The sequence below is a fragment of the Mytilus californianus genome, unplaced genomic scaffold (assembly GCF_021869535.1).
Source record: "Mytilus californianus isolate M0D057914Y unplaced genomic scaffold, xbMytCali1.0.p SCAF_4, whole genome shotgun sequence".
In the NCBI taxonomy this organism is placed as follows: Eukaryota; Metazoa; Mollusca; class Bivalvia; order Mytilida; family Mytilidae; genus Mytilus; species Mytilus californianus.
The window spans coordinates 102680342-102707608 of record NW_026262690.1 but is presented as its reverse complement, the minus strand read 5'-3'; the positions used below and the strand labels follow the sequence as shown (position 1 = coordinate 102707608).

Below are 27267 nucleotides of genomic sequence, written 5' to 3'. Positions count from 1 at the left end.
TTGGCGTGAATCTGTTTACCATGACATACGACAACTTCGTTAGCAGTTGACATTGTAGTCGTAAATCTCTCTAGCAAATTGCGTTACATAATGAAACTTTATTGACGATGCTTTGTAATAACAGGTCGACGTGGACATGGGTGATCATAACTAACCCGTCTGTCAGAAGTCATTAAAGAAGAAACAAGATGTACCATGGATGCCAAAGGAAATTAAAAGAATGATCCGTTAGAAAGAAAGATTGTATAAACAACAACTTCAGAAAAAAAAACAGCAACAAAGCCGAATATTTGAAACTACTGAGAAAAACTTTTCTTAACAAACTTGATACATCTTACCATAAATACCCGAATAACCTGTTCGATCCTAAAAAAGACACAACATCGAAAACCTTTTGGAAATACATGAAATAGAGGAAGCAGGGTACAATTAGCATTGGAACACTGAAAGTTGAGGACAAAATAGCTGAAATACAGGGATGGCGGATATGTTAAACAACTATTTGGTATCCTTGTTTTCCAACGAGAATAATCACAAAATTCCAAACACGGGTCCATCGTCATACAAACCTATGAATAACATTCAAATAACAGCCACAGGAGTGAAAAAGTGCATAGACCCTCTAAACGAAAAAAAAAAGCCAGTAGTCTAGATAAAATACCAAAATTATCCCTCAAAGAAACTTCAGAAGCTATAACACCAATACTGTCGTTTATATTCCAACAGTTATTAAATACTGGAGATATACCCAAAGACTGGAAAATACAAACATTTCAAGAAAGGCGAAAGATCTAAGCATACAAACTACCGATCAGTATCTCCAACAGCAGTCATAATCAAGATGCTTAAACACATCATAGTATCCTACATAATGGTTATCGTGCAAAGAGATCCTGTGAAACATAGCTACTCGTAACACTATACGACATAGCAAAACATCTAACCCAAGGAAAACACGATGATATATTAAACTTCTCAAAGATTATTGGAATATAAGACTTCTCAAAGCGTTTGATAAAGTTTCTCAGACCAGATTACCAAACAAACTCCATCATTATGGAATCCAGGGTAACACACGTAGATGGATAGACAGTTTCCTCAAAAGACCGACGACGTAACATCTCATACAGGGCCAGTAACATCAAGTGTTTCACAGGGAACTGTGCGTGGACCCACAGTTTTCTTGATTTACATCAGCGACATCCCTGATTGTGTAACATCAACTATTAGACTGTGTCATCTATAGAATCCAATGAAGAACATATACTTAGTATTAATTCAAAAAGACATGGATACTAGTACCAGGTAGTGAAACATGGCATTTGGAGTTTAACGTCACTAAATGTATCATCATACATTTTGCAACATCAACTGAGAAGAGACTGTACCAGTACCCCATGAAAGATTAGCCATTAGATATTGTACACCACCATCCATACCTAGGCGTTGAAATCAGTGACCCCTAAAGTATCATCTGCACATTGACAACATCTGCAAGAAAGAGTATTGGGGTTTTTGAAACGGAAGACATTGTCCACCAAATGTAACAGAAAGAACAAAACAAAGTCTAGTCCGCCCGAAAGTGAAGTATGCAACACGTAATTGGAACCCACAATAGAAAACCAGATCAAACAGATACAGCAGATACAGCTGGTACAGCGGAATGCTGCCAGATTTGTACAGAACCAACCATACAACAAAGAGAAACTAATCAGTGTATCATCAATGGTTCAAAACCTCAACTGAAACACACTGGAACAAGGACGAACCATGACAGATATCACCCTCATTTACAAAGTATTCCACTAACTTATGACTTTACCATTACTCTATATTTCAGCACCAGCTTCTGCAATAAATCATAGAAACAGCCACAGTTTGAAATTACTGTCTGACTGCTGCTGAATCAACATATACCAACATTCATTTTCCCTAGAACAGTTACCATCTGGAACACTCTGTCAGAATCGGTTGTGCTCAAACCATCACTAGACGCCTTCAAATCATCATCCCTCCAGGAGCACCAACCAAGGAGAACAAACATCAACTAATTAGCTTGAACTTTAGTTTTGTTTAGTGTACATACATATAATATATTTTAACCAACGGAGCTACCTATTTATTGGATTGCTTGCGCATATCACACTACTCACATCTACACAAGTCCTCGTTATTAGAAGTCCAGTTTGGATTTTGATAAGTAATGAAGTTGAAATCAGGTATGGAATTTTTCCAATGAGAGTGAAGTATGGTAAGCATGTAAAGCAGTAATAAGAATACCCTATTTGATAAAAAAAAATCAACGAAACATGTGTTGCGTTTTTAAAGTCCGTCAGCATTTTATAAAAAAAAAATAAGTTACAGAACGCAATACATTACTGTACTTTTTCAGAAATTGTATGGTCTGATATTTACTGTAAAACTATTGTTGAGGGGAAAACATTCAGAGGATGTGCTTTTTTCACTCGGAAAGATGCTGTTGTCAAATCTTATGTCGTCTTTTATTTGTTGAAATAAACCAAAGCATATTTTGATAAAATTGAGAATGGAAACGCGGAATGTGTCAAAGAGACAACAACCCGACCAAAGGGCAGAAAATAGCCCAAGGCCACCAATGGGTCTTCAACACAGCAAGAATATCCCGCACCCGGAGGCGGGCTTCAGCTGGCCCCTAAACAACAATGTATACTAGTTCAGCGAAAATGGACGTCACACGAAACTCCGAAACATATAAATGAACCAAAATTGAAAAAAAAACTAACAAAGGCTAGAGGTTCCTGACTTGGGACAGCCGCAAAAATGCGTCGGGGTTAAACATGTTTTGTGAGATCTCAACCCTCCCCATATACCTCTAGCCAATGTAGAATAAACAAACACACAGCAATACGCACAGTAAAACTCGTTTAAAAAAGTCCGAGTCCGATGTTAGAATAGGTAACAGAAGGAACTAAGCAAAATGACAATGATCAACATAAATTAACATAGGACTACTAGCAGTTACTGACATGCCAGCTCCAGACCTCAATTAAACTGATTGAAAGATTATGTCTTCATCATATGAAAATCAAACACAACCCCTCCCGTTAGGGGTTTAGTATCATACCAGCATAAAATATACGAAAATATACTGTATCATGCCAACAACTGGTTTTAGAATAAATGTGTTTATTTCCAATGCAGAGACCGTATGAGTGAATCAATATTAATTCCAAAAAATGACATTTAATCTTTAATGACCTGACAACAGTATCGTAACAAGATCCCTTCTGAATAAGTCTGTTTAAAGGGCCTTTTTGGGCTACTTGTAATTGTCATGTAGTTATCAAGGTTGTCTATTATTAAATGCTATTTTGTGACATTAACATGTACCCAATGTATTCTTTTAAGCATTTGGCTTGGTACTTGTATAATTCAGAGTAAAATTTGAACCTTCTCTTCAAAAGACTACTCATGCAATCATGGGTTTGTTGACCTTTCTGGAATATTCCGTTTGTCGTTGCCATAATCCTTTTCCTGCGCACTTTCCATCGATTGCTACTTAAGCACCGAAATTTTACTGTCTCTAGCAACACTATCGGTGCCATACGTGGAACAGGAACTCAACATAGAAAGCCAAAGACTAAGCAACACGAACCCTACCAAATTGAAGGTAATATCAGGTGCTCTGAATAGGTAAGCAGATCCTGCTCCACATGTGTGTTGCACATGTGAGTACAAACTCGGTGATTAGTCCAATTCGGTAGTTCACATTCGAGGAAAAGGAGACGGGATTGTGGTTACGACAATTGGGGCATTTTCGTCGTTATCTGTGAAATACATATTGAACAACGGTCAACCAACTCGTTAAGGTGTCGAAGGTTTGATTTCAACTTCAACATTTGGAACTCCAGATTTAATAGCTTCCTTGTACGCAGCAACCCTCTATCAAGGAAATCCTGATAGGAAATGCAAGCTCTGGAATATCGTATCAACTGCGATATGTATACTAAATAAACACATACATTTGTGTGGTTTATAAATTCCATAATAGCTTAGGGTTACATAAAACCTGTCCTCTCCTGTATGATGCGTTGTGTTATTCAATCCTTTGTTTTTGGTAGTTAGTATATTGGTGTTTTATGTTGTTGTTTGTTTTTGTCTTGTTGTCTTTTTTTGTGTGTGTGTAGGGGGAGGGGGCATTGTCATTCTTCGACATGTATTTCTTCATTGCCCTCTTGGTATCTTCTTACTTTTTACAATTCATTAGTTCAATAAATGTAAGAAATATATATTTTCAACAATTTTTTTTTCAATTAAGTTCATTCTATGATTCTACGAAATATTTGAAAGCTGATCCGTCAGATTTGTACGTTAGAAGACGGTAAGTCTGATTGTCAAGATAAAGATCAATAATATCTGTGTCTCGAACTAATTCTTTACTTCGCTTCCCGTCCGAGGAAATATAAAAAATGTTTCCTGAAACATTACCAGCAACGAAAACATCCCCACTTTTGTTGACCGTTAGCCCTATTGGGCGATGCAGCTTGTTCTTTTTGAACTGCCACTTTTCATTCCCTTCTAAATCAAAGCAATAAACAGTATTGAAAATCCAGTTAGTGTAAATAATGCTATCATGCGTAACAACTAGAAAAGTTTTCTGATTTATTTTGATTGGAATTGTCTTAATCATTTGCCCAGTTGTGTGCTCTAGAACGACAATTCCACGCCCTTCTATCACAATATATAAGTGATTGGAAACAATTGCAATTCCAAAACAGTTGGTTTCCCAGTTAAATGATTTCACAGCATCTTTCGTTTTCAAATCTATTATTTCAACATATCGATTTTCGCCATAGCTGACTGCTAAAAGTTTACTTGAAATTATGGCTAAATCAAATGGGCGGCCGGAAAGGTAAATCTTACTTTGAAAATGTCCTTCATCATCATGGATAAGAAGTAATTTTAGATTGGGTTCTGTAAAAATCATCCATCCGTTTGGCAAGACCAAACATTTTTTCATAAGAATGTCATGATGGTGAGAACGCCCACTGTTTAACACCTCTTCATTCGCAGATTTGAATTTCTTCCATAAATGTAATCGCACATTAATTACATGTTTTGTAGGATTGGTTGGTCTTTTAGTTTCACTTACAATATTGGATGCTGAGATAGATTGACTGGTATTATCGGTAGTATTATTGGCTTGACTTGTGGTTTTATTTTCAGTTTGTTGAAGCCTAACTGCAAAAGATACTGCATGTTGAGGTTTATGCATTTTTCAGTCCCACTGAAAAAAACAATTGCATACAACAATTATGATTATGATAAATATTATGTAAAAGTTACTTATTTTTGCTATAAGTTCTATTCTATAAACAATCCGTAGATAAGATATCATAGATAACACATTTATTTACGGCAAAACGGAAAATATCGTTTTTCAACGTTTCTTTACTTCACCAAAGATATAAACACTAAGATAAAATAAAATGGACAGTACAATATAGTGACTTCTGCAATTGAATGAATTATAAAGCTTGCATGCTCAAAGCTTGTGAAAAATTAGCATGATTTAAACAATTTGTAAATAAATTATCAAAGACAACTAAATATTTCGCATCAAATCCAATTCTCAATAAATATAAATCCTGAAAAATATACAAACCGAACATAGTTCGATGAAACATAGACGAAAGTGTTCTGTAATTCTGACTACCATTTGTTGTGTATGGTTATAAAGATTACAGATCTGGTAGTAAGAAACTCAAACTTTTTAAGGGAAAATCAAATATAAACAATCAATGTATGAGCGCTCATAATATAAAAATAAGAAGATGCGATATGATTGCCAATAAGCAACGCTCCACCAGAGACCCAATTACATCGAAGTGAACAACTATATGTCACCGTACGGCCTACAAAAATTAGCAAAAAATCCAAACGAGAAAACTAACGGCCTGATTAGTTTAACCCAGTCACATTATATATGATCCTGTCCAAAAGTCTGGAGTCCTTGATTCAGTGGTTACCGTTTGTTGTTGTCTGTTATGCAGTATTTGTTCTTCTTTCATTACTTCATCATAAATCAGGCTGTAGGTTTTTCGTTTAAATTCATTCAAATTTTGACATGTTAGTGTCTCTTATAGCTGACTATACGTTATGGTTTTTAAATTGTTGAAGGGCGTACGGTTACTAATATTTTTCAAATCCACGTCATTTGGACTCATTTGGATAGTTGTCTTATTAACAATCATACGTCTCCTTATTTTATAAAAATAACACATGTACAAAAACTGGAAACAACAATCACCATACCTCAAGGTATATTCTAAAAGTTTATATGTATAAAAACCGGTTCCTTTTGGATAAATCGCACAGACCCCCAGTGGAACATGTATTCCCAAAAATACCAATTTCATTTCCAGCTAATATATATATAGAAATCGTCGATAAATCCATTCATACTACTCAGATCAACGGACATTTCTCCTATGTAACTCGATGAAATTGTAATGCTACAGACTGAGTTTTCGATAAACTAAACGTCGCTCTTGCTTGAATTCTTAGCTGAAGTATAACGTTTGTTTAAAATTTATCATTATTTATTTCAGTAATTTGTCTTTTGTGTTTGTCGTAAGATATAAAGGACCTGTGGTCTTTATATAGTTTTTAACTTTCAACAAAAGACGGGTGTCTACACAAGGTCAAGCTCTAAATAGCCCCGGTATATAAACGAGAGGCTCTATAGAACCTGTGTCGTTCACCTTGGTGTAGCTGCATCTTCAACAATGTACTTTCTCTTGTAGACTGGAATATAACTCATGACAAAAATCGTTTTTGTTGATCTCGTATTGCTGATCATTTTATCTGTTTACAGTTTCTCAGTATTTTCTTAGTTTTTGCCAAAAACACTACAAGGGAAACAAATCGTCATTTAATGGCAATACCTCCTTTAAAAGAGTCTACTAACGATTTCCATATTTATAGGACTTGTCTTGTTGATCATGTTTGCTAAAAAGTGTTTATTTATCTTTTATAATTTTCAAGATAAATTGCATAAAATGAAACAAAATGTAAAAATCGTCATTTAAGTAAGGAGCAAATAACTGCAATTACGAGTCCATTAACGATTTCGAAAAAAAAATGGAGGAAAAAAATCGTAAAATTTATCTTTTCAGGGCAATAACTACAATAAGAAGAAGTCTGACAGTTTTGATGTAACTAGACAGTAGGCTGATGTTATGTAAGATTTTAGCTATTTCATAGCGGTATAACATGTTACTTTTATTATTCGTCCCTTAGTTTATTTATTTTGTATTTACATTGTATCATAGGTCAAATTTATTTGTTCAGTGTATGTTCACTGGTGTTAATATGTCATTTGATTGAGTTAAGCCATTTCAGTTGATATCTTATAGTGTGTCTTTCTATATTGTGATGTTACACTATTGTTTCAGAAAAGGGTGAAGGTTTGGTACCATTAAAACGTTTAAACCCGCTGCAATTGTTTGCACCTGTCCTAAGTCTGGAATCTGATGTTCAGTAGTTGTCGTTTGTTGATGTGGTTCATAAGTGTTTCTCGTTTCTCGTTTTTTATATAGATTAGACCGTTGGTTTTCCCGTTTGAATGGTTTTACACTAGTAATTTTTGGGGCCCTTTATAGCTTGCTGATCGGTTTGAGCAAAGGCTCCGTGTTGAAGACCGTACTTTGACCTATAATGGTTTACTTTTATAAATTTTGACTTGGATGGAGAGTTGTCTCATTGGCACTCATACCACATGTTGTTATATCTATATAGCGGTTTTCATGATAGATAAAACTTGTATTTTACCTGTCCCTTATGTTCTATGTTTAGCCCTGTTTGCCATTTTTGTAAAAGCCAACAGACGATGGACGACAGACGACGGACATCAAGTTATGAGAAAAGCTCACTTGGCCATTTGGGCCAAGTGAGGAAAAAAGCTGTGAAAAAGTCTAATAGACTATACAATTTCCCAAATGACAAATGAAAAATATTATTCAAACCCCAGCAACATGTTCATACACCTTTCCAAATTGTTTTTAAATGTTTTGAGCTGCTAATTTTACAGAATAACTAATCGAAAATTTCGAATTTAGAAAATATTCAGGGAGTAAATGAACAACAAATTAATTCACGAATGCGCGTACCTCTCGAGTTGATTTATAAGTGTTGTTCTGTCACGAGTTGTTATTCAAATTTTGTAGTACCCTATGGATTTCAAATCATCTACACGTTGATTTTCACAAATGTATGTCTGTATATACTTCTCAATTGTTTATCTATCGCACAGTGAGTCTTCTTTAAATGAACATGCAAAAATAAAGATCAACTATTTGTATAAATGTTTAGCTGTTTAAGTAAACAAACATTATTTACATAATTGAATGAATGAATAAAAAACGAATTATAGATATTGATAAATATATAACTTACAGCTTATGTGAAAAGCCGATTTTCCCTTTTGTTTAACTGTGTTGAAAACTGTCTAATTTCAGTAATGAGGGTATTGAAATGGATCCACCGAATGACTAAGTTTGAAAAGAAAACCCTTTTCGTTTATGTTTAATTTCATTCAACAATGAACATTCAGAATACAATTACTAAAGTTTAAATTACGTGGTGAAAGTGATTTGTTTTTAAAATGCAAAAAAATCGTTCTTTCAGAGCAACAATGTTGTCATATATAAACCAATGAAAAGTTCAGCTTGCTTTTATTGAGTAAAGACTTTGACTTATAGTTATCTATTACAGGTCTAAAGCTTAACGGAATTTTGAAGGTTATTTTGAGGTTAATTTTGTGATTAAAATGGCCGAGTTTACACACCAGTTTACTCCCAAAAAAATTAACATTTAATTAAAACACTTGAATAAAATACAAATCATGAATGTCATCAACATTTAAGGAACAATTTCGATTGAGAATGAGTTCATACTCTTGATCATGAAACAATTTGATACACGTATGAACGTTTTTGTTGCCACGATGCTCACAACTGACACAAGACTTAACATGCAAAACTGGAATTGCGATGTATCATTGTATTATGTTTTACTGATTGTTTCAGTGCTATTTATTGTGAATTACTTTTTACAATCTCTCTTAGTTTTACTGAATTAATCAAAATGAGTAATTTTGTATTTATTGATTGTTAATATAATGTCCATAGTTGTCATTAAATGGATTTAATGCATTTTTAAACTTATACTTCGAATTTGACATAAGCGGTCATCTCAGTACCAGAATCTATGACAAACGAGACGATTTTAATTTTCAATTCCCTCCCATCTTAGTAGCAATATACCAACTTCACCTGCATATAGGATATACATTTCCCAACTCATTCGGTATTCAAGAGTTTGCAGCTGCTACCCAGACTTTATAAAACGTCACCAGTGTCTGAGCAGAAAGTTGATGAACCAGGATTATGTCAAAGAACGAGACGTCCTTTTTCTAAAAAAGTTCGTCGGATGATACCAAGATCTTGGTGATAAATATTCCGTATCAGCTTCACAAATCTAAGTACTGACGTTGTTTATCATCTTAATTACGTGTTAAAGTTTCCTTTTATTTGTCTTTGTGAATTATTGGCCTTTGCTGTAAAAACATTGGTCCATTTTTGGTAATGTCCTTTTGGCATGACTCGGTACTTATGCATCCGGCCAATGTGTTGTTGTGCTGTAGTCATTTTTTGTATTCTTGTCTTTCATTTTTGCTTATGTGCTATGTCTATATGCCATTTTGTCTTTCTTTGTTGACATATTTGTTTGTTTTTATAGTGATTAAGATTATATAACACAACGTTGACTACTGTACACCTATTTTTGACATTATTACCTATTATGTCTGTTTGTTTTGTTCACACATTGTTGTCAATATAATAGAATTTTATGCGACTGTTAGCTAGTTATAAAACCAGGTTTAATCCACCAACTTATATACATAAGGAAATGCCTGTACCAAGTCAGGAATATGACAGTTGTTTTCCATTCGTTTGATGTGTTTTAGCTTTTGATTTTGCCATTTTATAAGGGACTTTCCGATTTGAATTTCCCTTGGAGTTCGGTATTTTTGTTATGTTACTTTTCGCTTGGTTTTCTATCGCAATCCGCCATAAAATGATATATATATCAGTTCAAAATGACTGTATAGCTGGCCCGGCTGGCCGGACAAAAAGTCACTCCAAAATATAATATATGGTGATTATACATAGGATACTTATAGGGTGGTGTGCAAAACGTTGATGTCAATGGGCCAGCCAATCCATAACCATCTAGGTATTTCATATCAAATGAATGCTGACCGAAGATATATGAAATATCACCAAAAATGAAATTTAATATAACAGCAAGGAAGAGGACAACCTGTATACAAAGCCCAATAGTTAAAATCCAATGATGTAAAAGAGCCGAAACATTTAAAGAGCTATATGAATTAAAGACCTAAAGTAATACTAGTATCCAATCCACCAAAACCGTCATTTCATACTTGCCACAACTTTGCATGTCCAATATGTACATTATTTTACTAACGGATGCACCAAATGAGACATGACACATATGTTCCTACAGACTGAGATGTCAATTAAACTTTATCATTTTAGAAAAGAAATTGAAGGAATAAAAATATTGGTATTTCAGTGTCGGTCATGGACTAATATAACACATGAGAGTGGAACTACAATGTAGCACTTTGGAAAAATCAGGAAACCTTTTTAGAACGGCTTAACCAATCATCCATTCATGTCAGAAATGTTAATTGTAAAGCACCTACCATGTTATTACTTGTGTGCCAATCGAACAACAGTTTAAACCGCAGCAGGGGAAATGTGAAAAGAAAAACAATTTTTGCCTACAGTAACCAGTTGAGATCACATGTGATCGGAAGGTTTCTTGTATATACTGACGAAATGTTTAACCAGTGTCAAACTAAATAAAACCAAATATAGCAAGAAGGACTCACTGTTTTACGATCGACAAGGAAGTTGGCTCCTCAATGGAGCCGCTGGAAAATATGCAGATTTACTCATTTATCCTACCAACTCCAACCCCAAGAAAAAAACCACAAAAAAATTTCATTTCCCCATTTGGAACTCTGACAGAAAGGTTCATGGTCGGTGCACAAACATATTTTGCTCATAAGAAAAAAAAACAAAATCAATCAAAGACGAACACTATTTAAAAATTGATATGTAGAAATAACTTAAATGCCTTAATGCTCTTTGTCTTCATGTAAGTTGTTGCTTGTGCTTCGAACCAATCTATTGAATGAACCCATTTCCAACGAATGGCCAACGTAGATACAAGTATCTTGTCTTAGGAAGAGATAAATCCTACTTTGCTCTGATTAAAACAAACAATTCTCTGAAACTGACATTATCAAGATGCTTGATTTCTTGATTGACAACATGTTTGTTACATTTAACGGACGTGTTTTTCAACAAACAATCGGCATTCCATTGGGAACAAACTGTGCCCTATTCTTACCGACTTGTTCCTGTATTCATATGAGGCTGACTTCATACAGGAACTTCTTAGGAAGACAGAAAAGAAGTTAGCAGTATCCTTTTACTTTAATTTCCGCTATATAGATGATGTTCTCTCACTAAATAATTCAAAATTTGGTGACAATGTTAAACGCATCTATCCCATCGAACTTGAGATAAACAATACAACAGACACAGTTAAGTCTGCCTCATATCTTGACTTACATCTAGAAATTGACAATAAAGGTTGGTTGAGAACAAAACTTTACGACAAAAGAGATGATTTCAGCTTCCCAATTGTGAACTTTCCATTTCTATGTAGCAACATTCCAGCAGCGCCTGCATACGGAGTATATATCTCCCAGTTGATACGATATTCCAGGGCTTGTATTTCCTATCATGATTTCCTTGATAGAGTGTTGCTGCTCAAAAGGAAGCTATTAAACCAAGAGTTCCAAATGGTGAAGTTGAAATCATCTCTTCGTAAGTTTTACGGACGCCATCACGAGTTTGTTTACCGTTATGTAACATCCGTTTCACAGATAATAGTGGATATGTTCCTAATGTCGTAATTTCAATCCTGTTCCCGAAAGTGACCTACCGAGTTAGACTTATTACCGGGTTTCTACTAACATGAGCAACACGACGGGTGCCACATGTGGAGCAGGATCTGCTTACCCTTCCGGAGCACCTGAGATCAATTGTTGCTCAATCTTTAGTTTTCTATGTTGTGTTTTGTGTACTACTAGTATTGTTTGTCTGTTTGTCTTTTTTTCTTTTTTAGCCATGGCGTTTTCAGTCTATTTTCAACTTATGAGTGTGAATGTCCCTCTGGTATCTTTCGCCTCTCTTTTCCAACTGATTTTTATAGTGTTCTAATGATGTGCTGTTACACCACTTCCCTAGGTCAGGGGGATGATTGGGCGCTGACAAACAAGTTGTGGATGTTTATAATTCAGAAAAGGCTTTCGTTACGAATCTGGCAGACCCATTAAAATAAAGTTATTTGTAATGACACTTATGAAATACGTATATATTCATTTTGTCTGTGTAATTGTCACAATCCTGATTTGGTTCTGTGTCCTGTGATAATTCAGATAAAAATGATGGCAAATAATTGCTTCCCCGTTGCATATATAGATGCCCTATGGTAAAACAACATTTCAACCCCGTTCTGTTAATTTCAAGCTATACTGTCTGATTAATTTTTGAATGTAAAAAAATCGTTCCATAGTGAACAAACAAATTTTGTTACTTAAACATACATTTAATGACTGCTGGTTCTGTTAAAATTACTCTCATAAGTCTTTGATGATAAATCAATAAATTTCACAGTTCAATTCATTTCAGTAACATTCAGGTCCCCATGCTTTGTATATTAAACTAAAGTTATTTCGGTTAATTCCATAATTGGGAAGTTGATTATCAGTGATAATTCATAACAATACGTTTAAATTACACACACTTCATACATCATTGACATTGTTTATGCTTTATTATTTAGGCCCACTGTTTATTTATAGAACAAAAGACATTTTATGTTTTGTCATTTGAACATACGTTCTGCAGTTTGTTTTATGCATCAGGTTATTTTAATATATTTATAAGGCGTGTTGTCCGTGTGTTACTTGTCATTGTTTTGAATGCACATTGATTGTACATAATTCACAGTGCAGAGCTTGCAAAGTAATTTGCACAAAACTTCGAACTGGTCATTATTCCATCGATATATTTTTTCTCTCATCAGTGGAAAATGTTTACAGGTTCATGTAACAATCGAATAAATGTTGATGTTTAATTTTAGATTGACATAATCACTAACCAAAATAAGTTTATGGACCTCACACAATGAACCTATGGCAGATTCATTAAATACATTTGAAGACTGTTGCGTGGATTCATAATGTGAATTTGCAATATTCATCCTGTATGGTTTTTCAAATTTTCAACATTCTGACACATGCACAGTATCTACTTCGAGATTCTAATAATATTATCACAATTGTATATAATAAGTTCTGTTAGCTACTACTCCGCACTATAATTTTTAGGTGGCACGGTAGTATTTATGATTTCATGATTTGGTACTTATACTGTTTCTTTCAGTCAGATTAACTAGAACTAGAGTTGGCAATCCAAAAATCCCTCCTGAATCACTTGAATCACCATGTTTTACTTTTTTGCTCATTTGAAACATTATATATTTGGTTTTTGTTCACTCCTTAAGTAAACGTGGTAAGATGAAAAAAAGTGAAAATCTGCCAGCTGGGGTAGGGGTATATTCTTTTAATTTTTTTTTGGTGAGAAATAAGTGCAGACTAGTATTCTTGATTGTAATATGTTTCCTAGTAAGAAGTCTATGCATCATAGGTGTCATGACTGGTTTCAAGTTTGTGATGTCTTGGTTAAGGTGGCACGGTAGTATTTACATTCCGGAATTTAGGTTGCTCTTTTGTGTACCCTACTTAAGTCAATGTATCTGAACAGTGTGATTGGACAAAACATACAGTATCTACTGATCATACTTTTCCAAACTGAGGGATGAATCAGGTGTAGAAAAATATAAAATAATTTTACATGCAGGTGAAAATGAATTTTTGAGAATTTTTTAAAATTTTGTATTCACTGCTTGATAAAAGACCTAAAAGCACTAGTGGCCTTGGGTTTATAAAGATAGCAAAAAAAGTAAACGGTCATGACACATATTCAAATTCATTTCTGAATACTATAATGAAAGTACTTCAGTTAACTGTGTATGTAGAATTTTGAGCAGTGTTAGAAAGTGGTGAAAATTCTAAAAAGGCTATCATTATCCCTATGGGCCAGGAAATACTACCGTGCCCCCTTTACCTATGCACTTACTATGAGTAAAAGGGAAAACATATACCAAACAATGTAGAGGGTTACAAGAGGAAGTAGATAAGCTCATAATTAAGCTTACACATTTTAAACTTAAAACCAAATTTCAAGAAGATATGATTTGTTGTTGCTGTGAAAAATAAAACAACAGAAAGTAGATAAGCACAAGCTATAGTATGCAGATGCTGAGGAAACTGATAAATAACACCCATGTATCCAGGAAAAAGGAAAGAGATAAGTGACACTTCTTAGTATATGTCACAATATGAAGCTTCGTACCAAATATCAAGGTGATTTGATTTGTTATTGAGAAGATAAATAAGCAAACTTTTTATCACATACATCAATGAAACATAAAATAATGGAACAGCATTCAAATACATTATTATATTATCAATTAAATCTATATAATCATATATAATGTGGATTAAAATGAGTGAGTGGAAAGTAAAATATGTATATCAAAATAAGACATTCAATGAACACAATAACTGGCTGACTATATATCATAAATAAAATAAACGTATATACAATGATTTTGCTATATAAACAGCAAGATATTAGGAAATAGTTAGAGCAGAAGTCTAAGGTTATCACATAGAAACTTTTATTATTGACAATTTTCACTTATCTGAAGTCTCTTCTCAAAGAATAAAAACATGCATTTCTGGTAAATAACTTTAAACAAAGTAAAATTTAGTCATCAACTTATGTTGTTAGTATATTATTATACAGAAGAATTAAGGTTTTCCAATGATTTTGGTGATAAATATGTTCCATAGAAATCAAATGAGTTTGGCAACTATATTTCAAGTGCTAAGAATGTGTTTGTGGTTATCATGTTAGGTTAATACAATTCATAACGGTATAGCTCAATATATTTTATCAATCCTTAAATTAGGGATATACAAAAATTTCCCGATACTATATTAGATCTTTATAATAATATAATTAAAAGTTGTCAGTTATATATCAGCAGGAAGATTCGCCAACGGTTACACCAGCTGCACTTGGTCGTTTCTTTATGTGCTTATTCATCATCCAGGCCACATAGCACATAACAATATCATCTAAGTTATGGCCCTAGTAAAAAAAATATCTACAGTTAGCAAAAAGGAGTCGGATGATATAAAGGAGAATTTGAAACTCGAGAGATAAACTTACAATGCAAAGGCAAAAAAAAAACCGAAATGCAAACATATTCACAAAACGCTACAGAAAAATTAAAACTTAGAAACACGAAACACTTGCAGTGTAATATAATAACATTTTGTTTAGTTCAGCAGCACACAAAAAAATAGACATATTAATGTGAGGACACAGTTGCGAAATATTTTTATAAAGAATAAATATCTTCTTGTATACTTGTATCATTTAATACACCAGAAATATTGCAACCATTCATAGTCTACAAATAAATACTGACCACGTTTGTTTCCAAATAAATCTTCACAGCACTCGAGGATTCACCAACAACCAATGTAAATGAGTTTTCATCATAGGCCCAGTTAGGAATCTTGTTGTAACCATATCTTGCCAGTATACCCTAAAGAATTGACAAATTACAAGTGTTATAGTCAAATCCATTCAAAAATTTAAGGTTAACTGCTTTTGTTTAGCTCTTAAAACTCATCAAAATTACCAGGCTTTTAATTTTTTTACACACTGGCATTTCAGAAATTGATATGTCTGTACCACTAGGATGTTTTGATGTGTTATTTGTCTACCTTTTTTTGTGTTATTGCGCTTTTTGTTTCCAAAACGTAAACTTTATGAATTATATAACTGTCCATGAAAGTTGATTTCCTGGCGTAACGATAAGTAATATATAATAAGTTATTAACAACAATATTACAAGAATTTCTGACTGATGCTTGAAATCTATATTTCATAGAATTTTTATAATAAAAATAGATGTAAGATTTTTACATCGGATGACCGTGAGGGCATTCCGGTGTATTGTTGCCACAGACATTTCTACCCACGTGACTTTCGTTTTTGACTGATAACCGAACGCAAAATAACATTCCTTGTCGCTTGTTATATATCAATTTCATCAATAAATATTCTTGAAAATAATTTTTAAGAACATAGATAAATGATATGAAAATGTTTTGTCGTGAGATGTATACATATATCAATAACAAATCAAGAATACCGAAAATTTGAGTAAACGCATGCGGAAGAATATCTCAAGAACGTTTTGAGGGAAAATATGAATGCCTACTCAAATCCAATATATTAGAAAAATCGAATTATTACAGAAGAGTGTCCACCATGCACTTGCACTGCACTATTATTAGAATAGTAGAATAGAATGATATACAAATGGATGAAAATTATATATACATGTAACTGTTATATACAAATATTAATATAATATATAACAACAAACCAGAGTATACTGATTTGTATCACTACAATATAATAGTTATTACGGTGAGGTTGAGTTCCCTGTCATTTATTCATCATCCACGCACTAACTTGTCTCTGAAAAAAATATATCTATGTACCTTAACCTCACTTTCAGGTATAGAGATGTGATTTTTTTTCTGAGACAAGTGCTTGTGACCATCCACAAGAACTTGCGGTCATCCGATGTTCAGTACTTTAGTACTTTGATTATTTAAGTGATATTTTACTCATTTAATTACCTTATTACTAGCGTCAAGAAAAATAACACCATCTTTGTTAACAGCAAGCAAAATATTCTTTGGATAAGTCTTTACACTTCTTTGCTTAAAATACATAAGAACAAGTTGTATTATTATAATGATGAAAACTTGTATAATTCACAATAAATGTATAATCCATTCATGTCCTTTGTTTTTCTACTAAACATACTTTCTCAGTGCAAATGTTTACTATGAAAAAACCGACACCATCAAAAGGGCAAATTGCCACACCTTCTGTTATTTGAGGCATCCGAAAACTTATATTCCTTGTTACACTTCATACTTAACTCATTATCTTTTTCCTAAACCATATAACCAGAAAAAAACTGATAACCAAGAGTAATAACGGTTGAACAGCTAACATTAAATTTTCAAAAATCGAACATGTCTACTGCATTATGGTCCAAAATACTGTGTAAAAATATCAGCCAAATTTTATTATCATCTTAATTTTCATCAGGAAATCTAAAATATTCAATTAATATAAAAAAAAATCCTCAGCCATTAATTATTCTTAGTTCCATGATTTTAAAGAATCTATCAAAGGGATAGGAACCAAGGTGATCTTTATATTGATTTAAATTAAATTCTAAATGTATATATTAAACGTTCTTTTAAGAAAAGTTTAAGGAAAAGTTATCGCAAAGAATTATTTCTGTATTTAAACATCAAAAGAACACAAAAATATTGCATAACTTTTATAGACAAAGTTTATAGACAGTAACCTGAAAATTTACCAAGACACAGGTGTTTTGGAAGCACAGTTTCATAAAAATAATTATATATTTGTAAAATTGTGAGTTTCTGAGTATTTTCTTTTTGTTATTAACATTTTGTTCTACTATATATAATATACCTTCACTTCAAAGAAAACAGATCCATAGGTAGGAAGAGTACTCAGTATTTTCAGAAATTCAATTTTGGCGTCTTCTGACTTCATAGACTTGTTATTTTGTAGACTACTTTCTATAAGCTAAAACAATACACAAGAAGAATCTTTTAATCAATAACAACATATTGCATTAACACAATCATGTTAAAAAGATAACAACTGAATAAGTAATATGCTTTGTCAACAGTTATTTCATAGCTTGATTAACATGTAAAACTATCAATATACTTTCATTTTTGTTTTATAACAAAAGATAGCCAATGAAGATAAAAATATCTTACTTAAGGTAGGGAAAGATCATACTTTGACTTTTGGTCGTTTTGTCGTTTTTGCTATGGCATTGTCAGTTTGTTTTCAACTTATGAGTTTGTATATCCCTTTAGTATATTTCGCCTCTATTGTAAGAAATTACTCTGATTCAAACAGAAAGATCTCTGAAACTGACATCATCCAGTTGCTAGAGTTTGCGTACTACCTTTAGGGTAAATAATCATATTGAATGGCTTGATATTGAATACGGAGAAGCGTCACATGAATCCAGGTCTTCTCATTTAGATAACATATTCTTCAAATGTAATCATACATTCTTTTTTTAGCATTTTCTTCCTAAATGACTTTTGTTTTTAAAAAACTGTTTCTAATAAAAAGTTTAATAAATTCTTCTAGCTTGAAGAGTCATCTATGGATTATTTTACTTTAGTGTATTCAATCTTTTACCGATAAGACGGAGTCTTACTCGATGGTTCTTTATTGCATTCAACACTTCAACGTTTTACACGACAAAAATAAGATTCATTTTCAAGTAGCCTTAAATGTGATTACTAAATATAATCTTTACATAACCAAGTTCAAAGTATACTTAACATTCTGGACTGAATCCAATTGATTCTGTAGTGCTTGAACAAGTCTGATTTTAACACATCCGAACTGTACTCTCCGATACAATCTTAGCCTAGTATGTGTCGATATCACTTCAGGTAAGAATCAATGCTTTATCCACACTAACTTTATCTTAGTTCTCTTAAGCAGTTGCCGGTAAATTTTCAAAAGTTAATAACCCTGTTTATACAGGAAATGTTTGCCCCTGAACATTATGCTAACAACAGTCTATTTGTATATAAATATTAACTCAATAAGACAGTCTCGTTTGAATATTAAGACCTAAAAGGCCAGAGTACTTACTGATTTCCACTCATTGCCTGGTTTTTCTCCGTGCATTGTCTGTGGAATTAAAAACGATTGGTCCTTTCTGTAACGATCAAATATAAATTCTTTTTAAGTACATTATACTTTACTTGTATAATACATGAAATTATCCGACTATATCGAATAAAAATGAACTTGTGTTTATGTGCTAAATATGAATACAAAAATTATCATTTTTTATTATCTACTTTATACATACCAAGTTCAAAGTTTTGATTTTGAGCATTCCTGATGAATGTATATTAAGGCGACAATAGTTTGCCGATGTTCAAAACTCTTAAATCGATTAGGAAGATACAAATCAAGGGAACGAACAAAAACTGAGGTAATCGCATGAACTCCAAAAGGAAAGAGACCAGGTGCGTCGACAGGATAAGCGTTTCCTGCTATGGATACATCTCTTGCCATACGAATTCACACTCAGTCAAAATGTCACAATCGGGTATAGGAAAAAATATGTAAAATTACAGTTCAGACAACTTTACTGGTATCTAAGGCTCTAGGGCCGCGAAAAACATATTGCTAGTTAGTTGGGACACCGTATTGGTCAACCAATTTGTGATGATAAATTATGTACTGTTTATTTCAGTAGTTATTCAACATAACTCTGTTGGAGCAGTTTTTTGTGTAAGGATCACACCTCTGTTAATGAAGTCCGTATAGTGTAACGAGCGTTACGTATTAAATGAGACATGTAAATGCCATACGATGGAGCAGAAGGTATGTTACTGCTGAGAATGGAAATTTAACAATTGGAGAGTTGAAACCATCACGTTTGTCATATACTCTAGTTTGAAATCGTCCATCTGTGTCAACATCGAGAAAAAAATCCAGATATGAAGAAAACCTTCTACTTAAAGGTAAATCAAGAATAGCTCATAGGACGTACCAGATTTACAAAACTGTTACTATGATTTTTTAGCACTAGGTCGATACCGCTGCTGATGGAATGTTAGTCCCAGAAAGTGTTGAGATGATTTATGGCACCCATTTCTTCAATTTCCGTTGATAGGTTTAGAAATTATTTAGGAACTAGAGATACAACTCCTCTGGCAAAATTTACCTTAGATAGTTTTGGCTATAATTTTTTTTTATTTCCATTTCAGTGATTAGACTCCTCAAGAAGTATTCATACATACATACTTGTAGAATTGCAGTCCTATAAAGCAACAAATTCACTTTGGAAAGGGACAATGACAAGTCAAGAAGGCGACTTTCAATCACTATCCATGTATTGCATCAGTTTATATGTTGATTGTTTACAATCAAATGTAATTCGCCATCTTTTTTGTATTAATTTGGAATTAAGCATATTTGTAATATGTTGTTGTAAAACCTGAAAAAGCGATGCGTCAAAAAGATGAATCTCAACAAAAGCAAATGCAAACACCAGTATTATACTGACATTCTGTCATAAATCAAGTCCAAGAAATCAAAACAGAAACTTACTCTAAATTCTTCAAAGCAGCCAAATCCTGACCATGCTGAGCAGTGTATAACAAAGATGATAATTTCACAGTTTCTTCCATTTTACATTTGTGATAGCCGCGAAGGTAATTTGGCACTTCCTGAAAAAAATATAATGTGGAATTAACCTTCCATGCTTGACGTTTGTATCCTGTCCGGATTTGGCGATACTTTAGGTCCTTTTTGTTTAGGTCAACTCTTCCCACGTTTTTATTAGGACTTGAATTATTAAATTATTCGGCCTAGAGCATCACTGAAGAGACATAAATTGTCGAAATGCGCATCTGGTGCATAAACATTAGTACAGTTGAAGTGATTACAGTTATTTACATATTACTAGAAACTTGTTAGTTTGTTATTTAGAAAACGATATTCTCTGAAGAATCAGCACAATAGCACATTATCAGCGTGCCAAATTTTAATGAATTTAAATATAGGATATTTTTTTATAAATACATCAACAATTTTCAAGCTTAAATAAATAAAATGAATTTATTGTATAACCTGTGGAAAATGAAATTCAACATCTGATAACACTTCCTCTCCTGGTACAGCATCAACCCAAAGCTTCTTCATAAAGAATATAGTAAGATCCATTTTCTGTGTAGTGCTTGATGCTAAAGTTATAAGAAAATATCCATGTAACAAATAACAAAACACAGTACTATAAATGATTATTTCTAAGTAAGATCTTTATGGATTAAACCTTACTCTTTAGAAAAGCAGTATATCGACAACGCAAGATCCTAACGGTTAGTCAGAGTCGTTAAACACCACCGTACAGTTTTAATATTCATAGTTTGAACAGTTTTCACATACCAATTAATTCATACAGTTTCGTGTTTCGGTTTATAGTATAGGCAAGTAACAAACCTTAAAACTTAGTTATATATCATACTTACTACCGGGCGAAATTGGATCCGGTTGCCGTAGCCAAAACCTTTCTACATGTGTAAGAGCATCCATGAAATATTCTGTTTCCCTAGCATTTATCACTAAAATACATAAAAAGTGAATAAATTCATCTTTTCATATTTAAAATTGATAGAATGTTATTTTACATTTGAAATCATAAAAATTATTTTCATTTTGCTGTTACCATATTTACAAATGAATTTTCCAATGATATTATGAAATAAAAATTTTCAAATTCAAAATCATATTTTCCCTTATTTACTTGCTATAGATATGTTACAATTCTATGAAGGGTCATTCGAGTCACAATGCAACACTTACCCGAGAGAAACGCGTTGCAGTGTGTTCGCATACCCTAGAGCAACGCGTGGCTGTTGGTTCGGATACCCTAGGCCTAGAGTATCGTGTAACAGTTAGGTAATGTATCGTAGAGTAACAAGTTACACATTATTCGCATACGCTAGAGCAACGTGTTGATGCTTAACAGAGAAGGTGACTCACGATACTGTAGGGAACGTGTATATACGAAAACTTGTCACTGATAGAATTATCTTGCCCTGCAACAACGTATCATAGAATACGCAGTGCAGTATATCGAATGTCTTGTTATATAATGATATCCTTGAAAGAGCTGATGACTTTATATGAATGAAAGGGACTGACTGAAAACAATATTACTCTCCCACAGGCACTAAATTTTCGTTTTATATCATTCAGAAATTGCCTCGTGTTTGTCATCAATTCAAGATTGGGAAGTAAGGGTAAGAGTAAGTACTTTGACTCGTTAGAGATTTTTTTTTTTGAATTCCTAGAACAGACGAGTTCATTCCAAATGTAAGGGATATCGTTCATAAAGTGAACAACTTCAAACGTGCAATAGTTGCAACGTGTTTCTCTAAGTTATGGGTTTTTCTAGGGTACACCCACTGACTGTAACATGTTTATCTGGAGAACGTGTCAACAATTGCATTGTGACCCGAATAGCCCTTCATACAATTCAACTGATCTATGACGTGAACATCAATATCTTTTTTTTAAGCTCCGAAAATTTTTGTTTCAACACAGTGTATTATAGTAAAATTCAACATTTCGTTAGTTGTGAAGAAAGAAAATTTTAAAACAATGAATAATGATATTTAAACAAATTAGAAGCTACAAGTTGCAAGCAGTCTAACATTTCTACAATGCTGTAATGCATTACTTCATTTTCGATAAAAATTCACGTACTTACAAATAAGTTGCTTGTCGTAAATCGTTTTATGTAACACTTTTTGAGAGAAAAAAAGAAAAAAGGTTGACCATTAATTGCGAGAATTAGAGTGCAATTAGCATAGAAATGTCATGCAGCATTAATTTATTTCTGTATAATAAACAGATAATCTGATGACTTAATCTATCGGCAGTTGTAGGGATTGAAATATAAATAGAAAGTCGAACACATTTTCAAAATTAAATACGTGCAACAAAACAAAATATACATAGTGCAAACTCGATATTTGTACTGCTGATAGAATGACAATGACTATCACCCCGACAATATTCTTAACAAAACATGCATATAATTTGATATATGTAGCATACAATACTAAATGCAGTCACTTTGTTTATTGCTAACATACATGGCCAACACATCAAAAGCAACTTAAGATGAGAAAATCTTGAATAAGGTAACGAAAACTGCTTGTTCGTGAGAATCAAAATCCGTGTATATATTTATTTATTGCTTTATATGAGTACCTTTACCATACTTTCATTCCATATATACTTTTTATTTGATTATAATCTTGTATCACAAGCAGTGATAAACGCCTATTCTTTCTCTGTTGTATATTTCCTTACTTAATTTAGGTACATATACCATAAACTTCTTAATCAGATGAAATATCTACACCAGAGACAGAACAATGAAAGTGAATATTGTTTAAGTTTGCCACCTTACCTTGCAGTTAAATAATATATACTTTTCAACTGAATATACTATCAAAAATTCATAAATGGTGGATATCAAAGAAAAAATTTGAAACATATTTTTGTATACGTCAATATAATGGAATTAAAGAAGTCCGACTTTTGATTTTAGCCTTCATGTACCGTTATTTATTATGAATTTGCTTTTATGTGCTTGTAATCATATGTTCCATTCGGATTGAACATTTTTGGATGCGTTCGAACGCGTTGACCCTTTTGCATAATCCTTAATGAGAAACTTTCAAAGCCCATATGTTTGAAACATCAAAGACAATGAACAAATTTGGAGCGTTACAAAATTAAAGTTGTCTAAAAATAAACGGCAAATACTTGCCATTGTCACTTTTGTTTGAGGGGAGAAAATAGATATAGATTTCGCCGAAATGATGGTTTTTCATTTGGTTTCTTTAAAAACAACGCATTTAAAACTTATATTGAGTTTAACAAAAGTTAAAGAAGATAAAAAAAATCAAGAGTTTAACTAAAGTCAAAGTAGTAAATAAAAGGAAAAATTAATTAGTATGTATGAAGATTATTTAAAAATAATGATCGTTTCTGTAGTAAGTATTATTTATTAATGGAGGCATTCGACTGAATAAGCTCATCCAGTTTGTTTTTGAACACGTGCTATGGTATCCCTATACCATATTGTGTATATGCACATTGCTGGTCAGATAAATGAAGCATGCAGGAATAGAAATAGACGGCAGATATCAATGATTTAATCATCTAATTTACTTACTTTTGCAAAGGTTCTACAGGAAAATCTAAGATAGGCAAGCTCTACATAAAGAAGAATTTCGATAGTGCTTTTTAAATATTTCAAAAATCAAAGAAAGGTTATTTTTCGTTTAATATCCACCAATTATTAAATGTATGTACTGTGTTTTTAAGAGTGCACTATTTTTTCATATTTTTTCAGTTTTGTTATTTTCAAAAAATAGTTTTACCAAAATATTAATTATATTTTGCAACCATTTAAACTTTCAACAAATATAAAAGATATGTTAAGGAAGTGGATTTTGCAATGAACATTTTGTGTACCAAAAACACAGTCACAGTACATTGAATTAGAGTGAGGGTGAAGAATACGAACACACAGCCAAAGATGATGAGTAAAGGTTGGAACCTCTGTCTTGTAATCCAAAGAAGATCCCGTAGTCTTCTGCAACTGCAAGTCCAAGTTTGTTAGCGATCATGTTTCGAAAGCTTCCCACTCTAGCTGTTGGTTCTATGTCAAACGTCTGGATAACAACAGAAATATAAAAAATCACAGCATATATTTAAGCCGACTACACATATTGCTGAAAACGAATCGACAGAAAATCATATGACTGACAATTATCAAACAAAACATAAACATATGTATGAGAATATTTCACACTTTCTATAATATAATTGTAGAATTCATGAAAACAATTGTTTCTTGAGGCATACATTTTAAGATGTATGATTGGTTATGCGACGAATATGATAGACATTGATAAGTATCGTTGTTAGTCACAGTTGTATTGAGTTAACCATTACATGTTTGTATGAAAATGTATAAAGTTAAAATAATAAAGTACCTGCTGTTCTCCAAAAGGAAAGCGGATCTGAATTGAAATCTTTTGAGTACTGTAGCTGAACGATTCATGTTCCCTTGTATGAGGAGGATAACGTCTACAGCCATCTCTGGAAATATATAATATAAAATAAAATTGATTACGTACGAAGACTGGATTTAAATCAATAACCAAGTGAAATTCCTTTCTTGCTTTTATTTGTGTTAAATAAAATATCTTATATTTTCTAACTGTTCATGTAAAAAGTTATCGATTCTCCCTAAAACAAAACACTTTAAGATATTTCATAATCGATCTTTATTATGGTCGAACTGAAGACGATGCCAGTTAAACAAATTATAGTGATGTTTTTTAATCAACTTATGTTTCAACGGTTATCAAATAATAATGCATGCATGTAAGTATAAGTGTTTATAAAAATCCCTAAATGATACTGACACAATTGGGGTGATATATTTTAATAATTTAAAACATATAGGGGTTAAACAGCAGTGTGCATTTCAGTATATTTGAAATCCATCACCTTATACAAAATAACGTATGCCATTCACCATTGCAGCATTATTTATTGCGACTCTTATCAACACTGATAATCCAACAATACTAAATTACGATCATACAAATTTAATCCTACCAGGAAGTAATGATAGTAGATGACAATGTTACAAACTTCGGTTACACTATAGGTTCAAAATAATATGATTACAGTAATGCTAAAAAACGAAAAAGCTTTAACTTGTTTAGTAAAATGTAAATTGTCAATGTCTATCAAAACAAATACTAAATTGTATTCAAATATTCAAATATTTCTTTAAGGCATTAATAAATAAAAAACAGCAATTGCCTAAATACTACACTACTTCTAAATAATACTGCCTGGCAAATCGCAAAGCAATACTTGCCTGCATTTTGTTACTCCAAATCTAGAGAACCATAGCACAATTATTTTAATATCTTCTTGAAGGTGACTGTATACGGCCCCTATCCTACAAACCGTCTTTTTACAGTGGAAGGTCAAAGTTACACCGGTTGATCGCTTTGATATAGTCATAATTTTTTCTCTCGTTCTGAAGTATTTGCCACTGAACAATCAACAATTTAGAAACAATCAATCATAATCAGCGTATTGATTTTTAGGGAGGAAAAAAATGCATTCAATTATTCTGATGAAGATGTATTTAATTTGATATTTAGTATGTAAACACACTTTAGTATGTAAAAGATATCAGGCTTATAATTTGGTACACCAGACGCGCTTTTCGTCTACATAAGATTCATCAGTGGCGCTCGATTAAAAACATTTTGCAGGCCAAATCATATACAACGTTGAAGGGCATTCAAAATCGAAAATACCGAAAGTTGTGCCAAATACAGCTATGGCAATCTATTTCATAGAGTTGAAAACCGTTAATGTTTCGAATAATTCAACATTTTATAAACAGTAGATTTACATAAAATGAACATATCAATGATATTTCATGTCAACACAAAAGTGCTGACTACTTCTTGGCTGGTGATACTCTCGGGGACTAAACGTCCACATGCAGTGGCATCGACCTTGTGGTTGTAAACACTCATAAAAAGTAGCAGGCTTATAATATCGCCCCTCAGACGCGTGATTCGTCTACACAAGACTTATCAGTGGCACTCGCTTCAAAACAGTTTGAAGTTGAAGAGTATTAAATCCAAAAATTCCGAAAGTTGTGCTAAATACGACTAAGGCAATATTTGCCTTAGGATAGAACAAACTTAGTGTTCTGTGTTCCAAATAATTCAATATTTCATGAACAATAAATTTGCAGAAAAAAATATTCCAATGACATTTCGTGTCAACGCAAGATAGTACTAAAATATATGGATATATGTTAATATGCATATACCGACATATATTAAAAAATTTCACTGTATTCATATAGAAATCGATTTAAAAAAGATGTGATTTTTGGAGAATACTTGTTGAAAGATGTTCATTCATTTGTGGATACATTACAATATATAGAACTTGTTTTATAAACGCAGATAGGAGTTTACACTTTAACAATACACTTAAGTAAAAACTAATGATTACCAATAACTAAAAATAATCTTGCTTAAATCAGGCTTCATCGTCGGATACACAGTTTGTTTAAACTAGCTACAATTTGTACTTTTTAGACATACAACCTATTACATAAGAAAAAGGGACATACAATAGCATGCCAAAAAATAAAAATAGACGAACAAAAACAAATAGC

The 27267-nt window shown here is 32.7% G+C and overlaps 2 protein-coding genes and 1 long non-coding RNA gene across 6 annotated transcripts in view; 1 reads left to right on the top strand and 2 right to left on the bottom strand.

Moving 5' to 3' along the window:
* Positions 1 to 4251: 4251 nt before the first annotated feature.
* On the bottom strand, positions 4252 to 9749 carry LOC127698982 (uncharacterized). 2 transcript variants are annotated; one of them, XM_052202773.1, is made up of 2 exons: positions 9315 to 9749; positions 4252 to 5266 (listed from the first exon to the last, which is right to left on the bottom strand). In XM_052202773.1, the coding sequence occupies exon 2, from the start codon at positions 5252 to 5254 to the stop codon at positions 4304 to 4306; it is 951 nt and encodes a 316-aa protein (XP_052058733.1). In that variant the 5' UTR covers positions 5255 to 5266; positions 9315 to 9749; the 3' UTR covers positions 4252 to 4303. The 2 variants fall into 2 exon arrangements, with proteins under 2 accessions (XP_052058733.1, XP_052058732.1); XM_052202772.1 differs by lacking the exon at positions 9315 to 9749 and adding an exon at positions 8437 to 8534.
* A 2548-nt stretch (positions 9750 to 12297) lies between these two features.
* On the top strand, positions 12298 to 14881 carry LOC127699038 (uncharacterized). The gene is made up of 2 exons (XR_007981035.1): positions 12298 to 13537; positions 13897 to 14881. It is a non-coding gene; the product is annotated as an uncharacterized LOC127699038 (long non-coding RNA).
* LOC127698928 (myosin-VIIa-like) overlaps positions 14663 to 27267 on the bottom strand; it is a 33735-nt gene continuing 21130 nt past the window's right edge. Inside the window, exons 19-29 of one of the 3 annotated variants that reach the window (XM_052202659.1) lie at positions 25936 to 25956; positions 25037 to 25142; positions 24565 to 24712; positions 21488 to 21580; positions 21090 to 21202; positions 20568 to 20686; positions 19095 to 19161; positions 17877 to 17993; positions 17000 to 17083; positions 15772 to 15891; positions 14663 to 15428 (exon numbers count right to left, since the gene is read on the bottom strand). In XM_052202659.1, coding sequence (XP_052058619.1) covers positions 15318 to 15428; positions 15772 to 15891; positions 17000 to 17083; positions 17877 to 17993; positions 19095 to 19161; positions 20568 to 20686; positions 21090 to 21202; positions 21488 to 21580; positions 24565 to 24712; positions 25037 to 25142; positions 25936 to 25956 — 1099 coding nt within the window. In that variant the 3' untranslated portion in view covers positions 14663 to 15317. The remainder of the gene's footprint in view (positions 15429 to 15771; positions 15892 to 16999; positions 17084 to 17876; positions 17994 to 19094; positions 19162 to 20567; positions 20687 to 21089; positions 21203 to 21487; positions 21581 to 24564; positions 24713 to 25036; positions 25143 to 25935; positions 25957 to 27267) is intronic. The other 2 variants (XM_052202661.1, XM_052202660.1) reach the window with 2 other exon arrangements.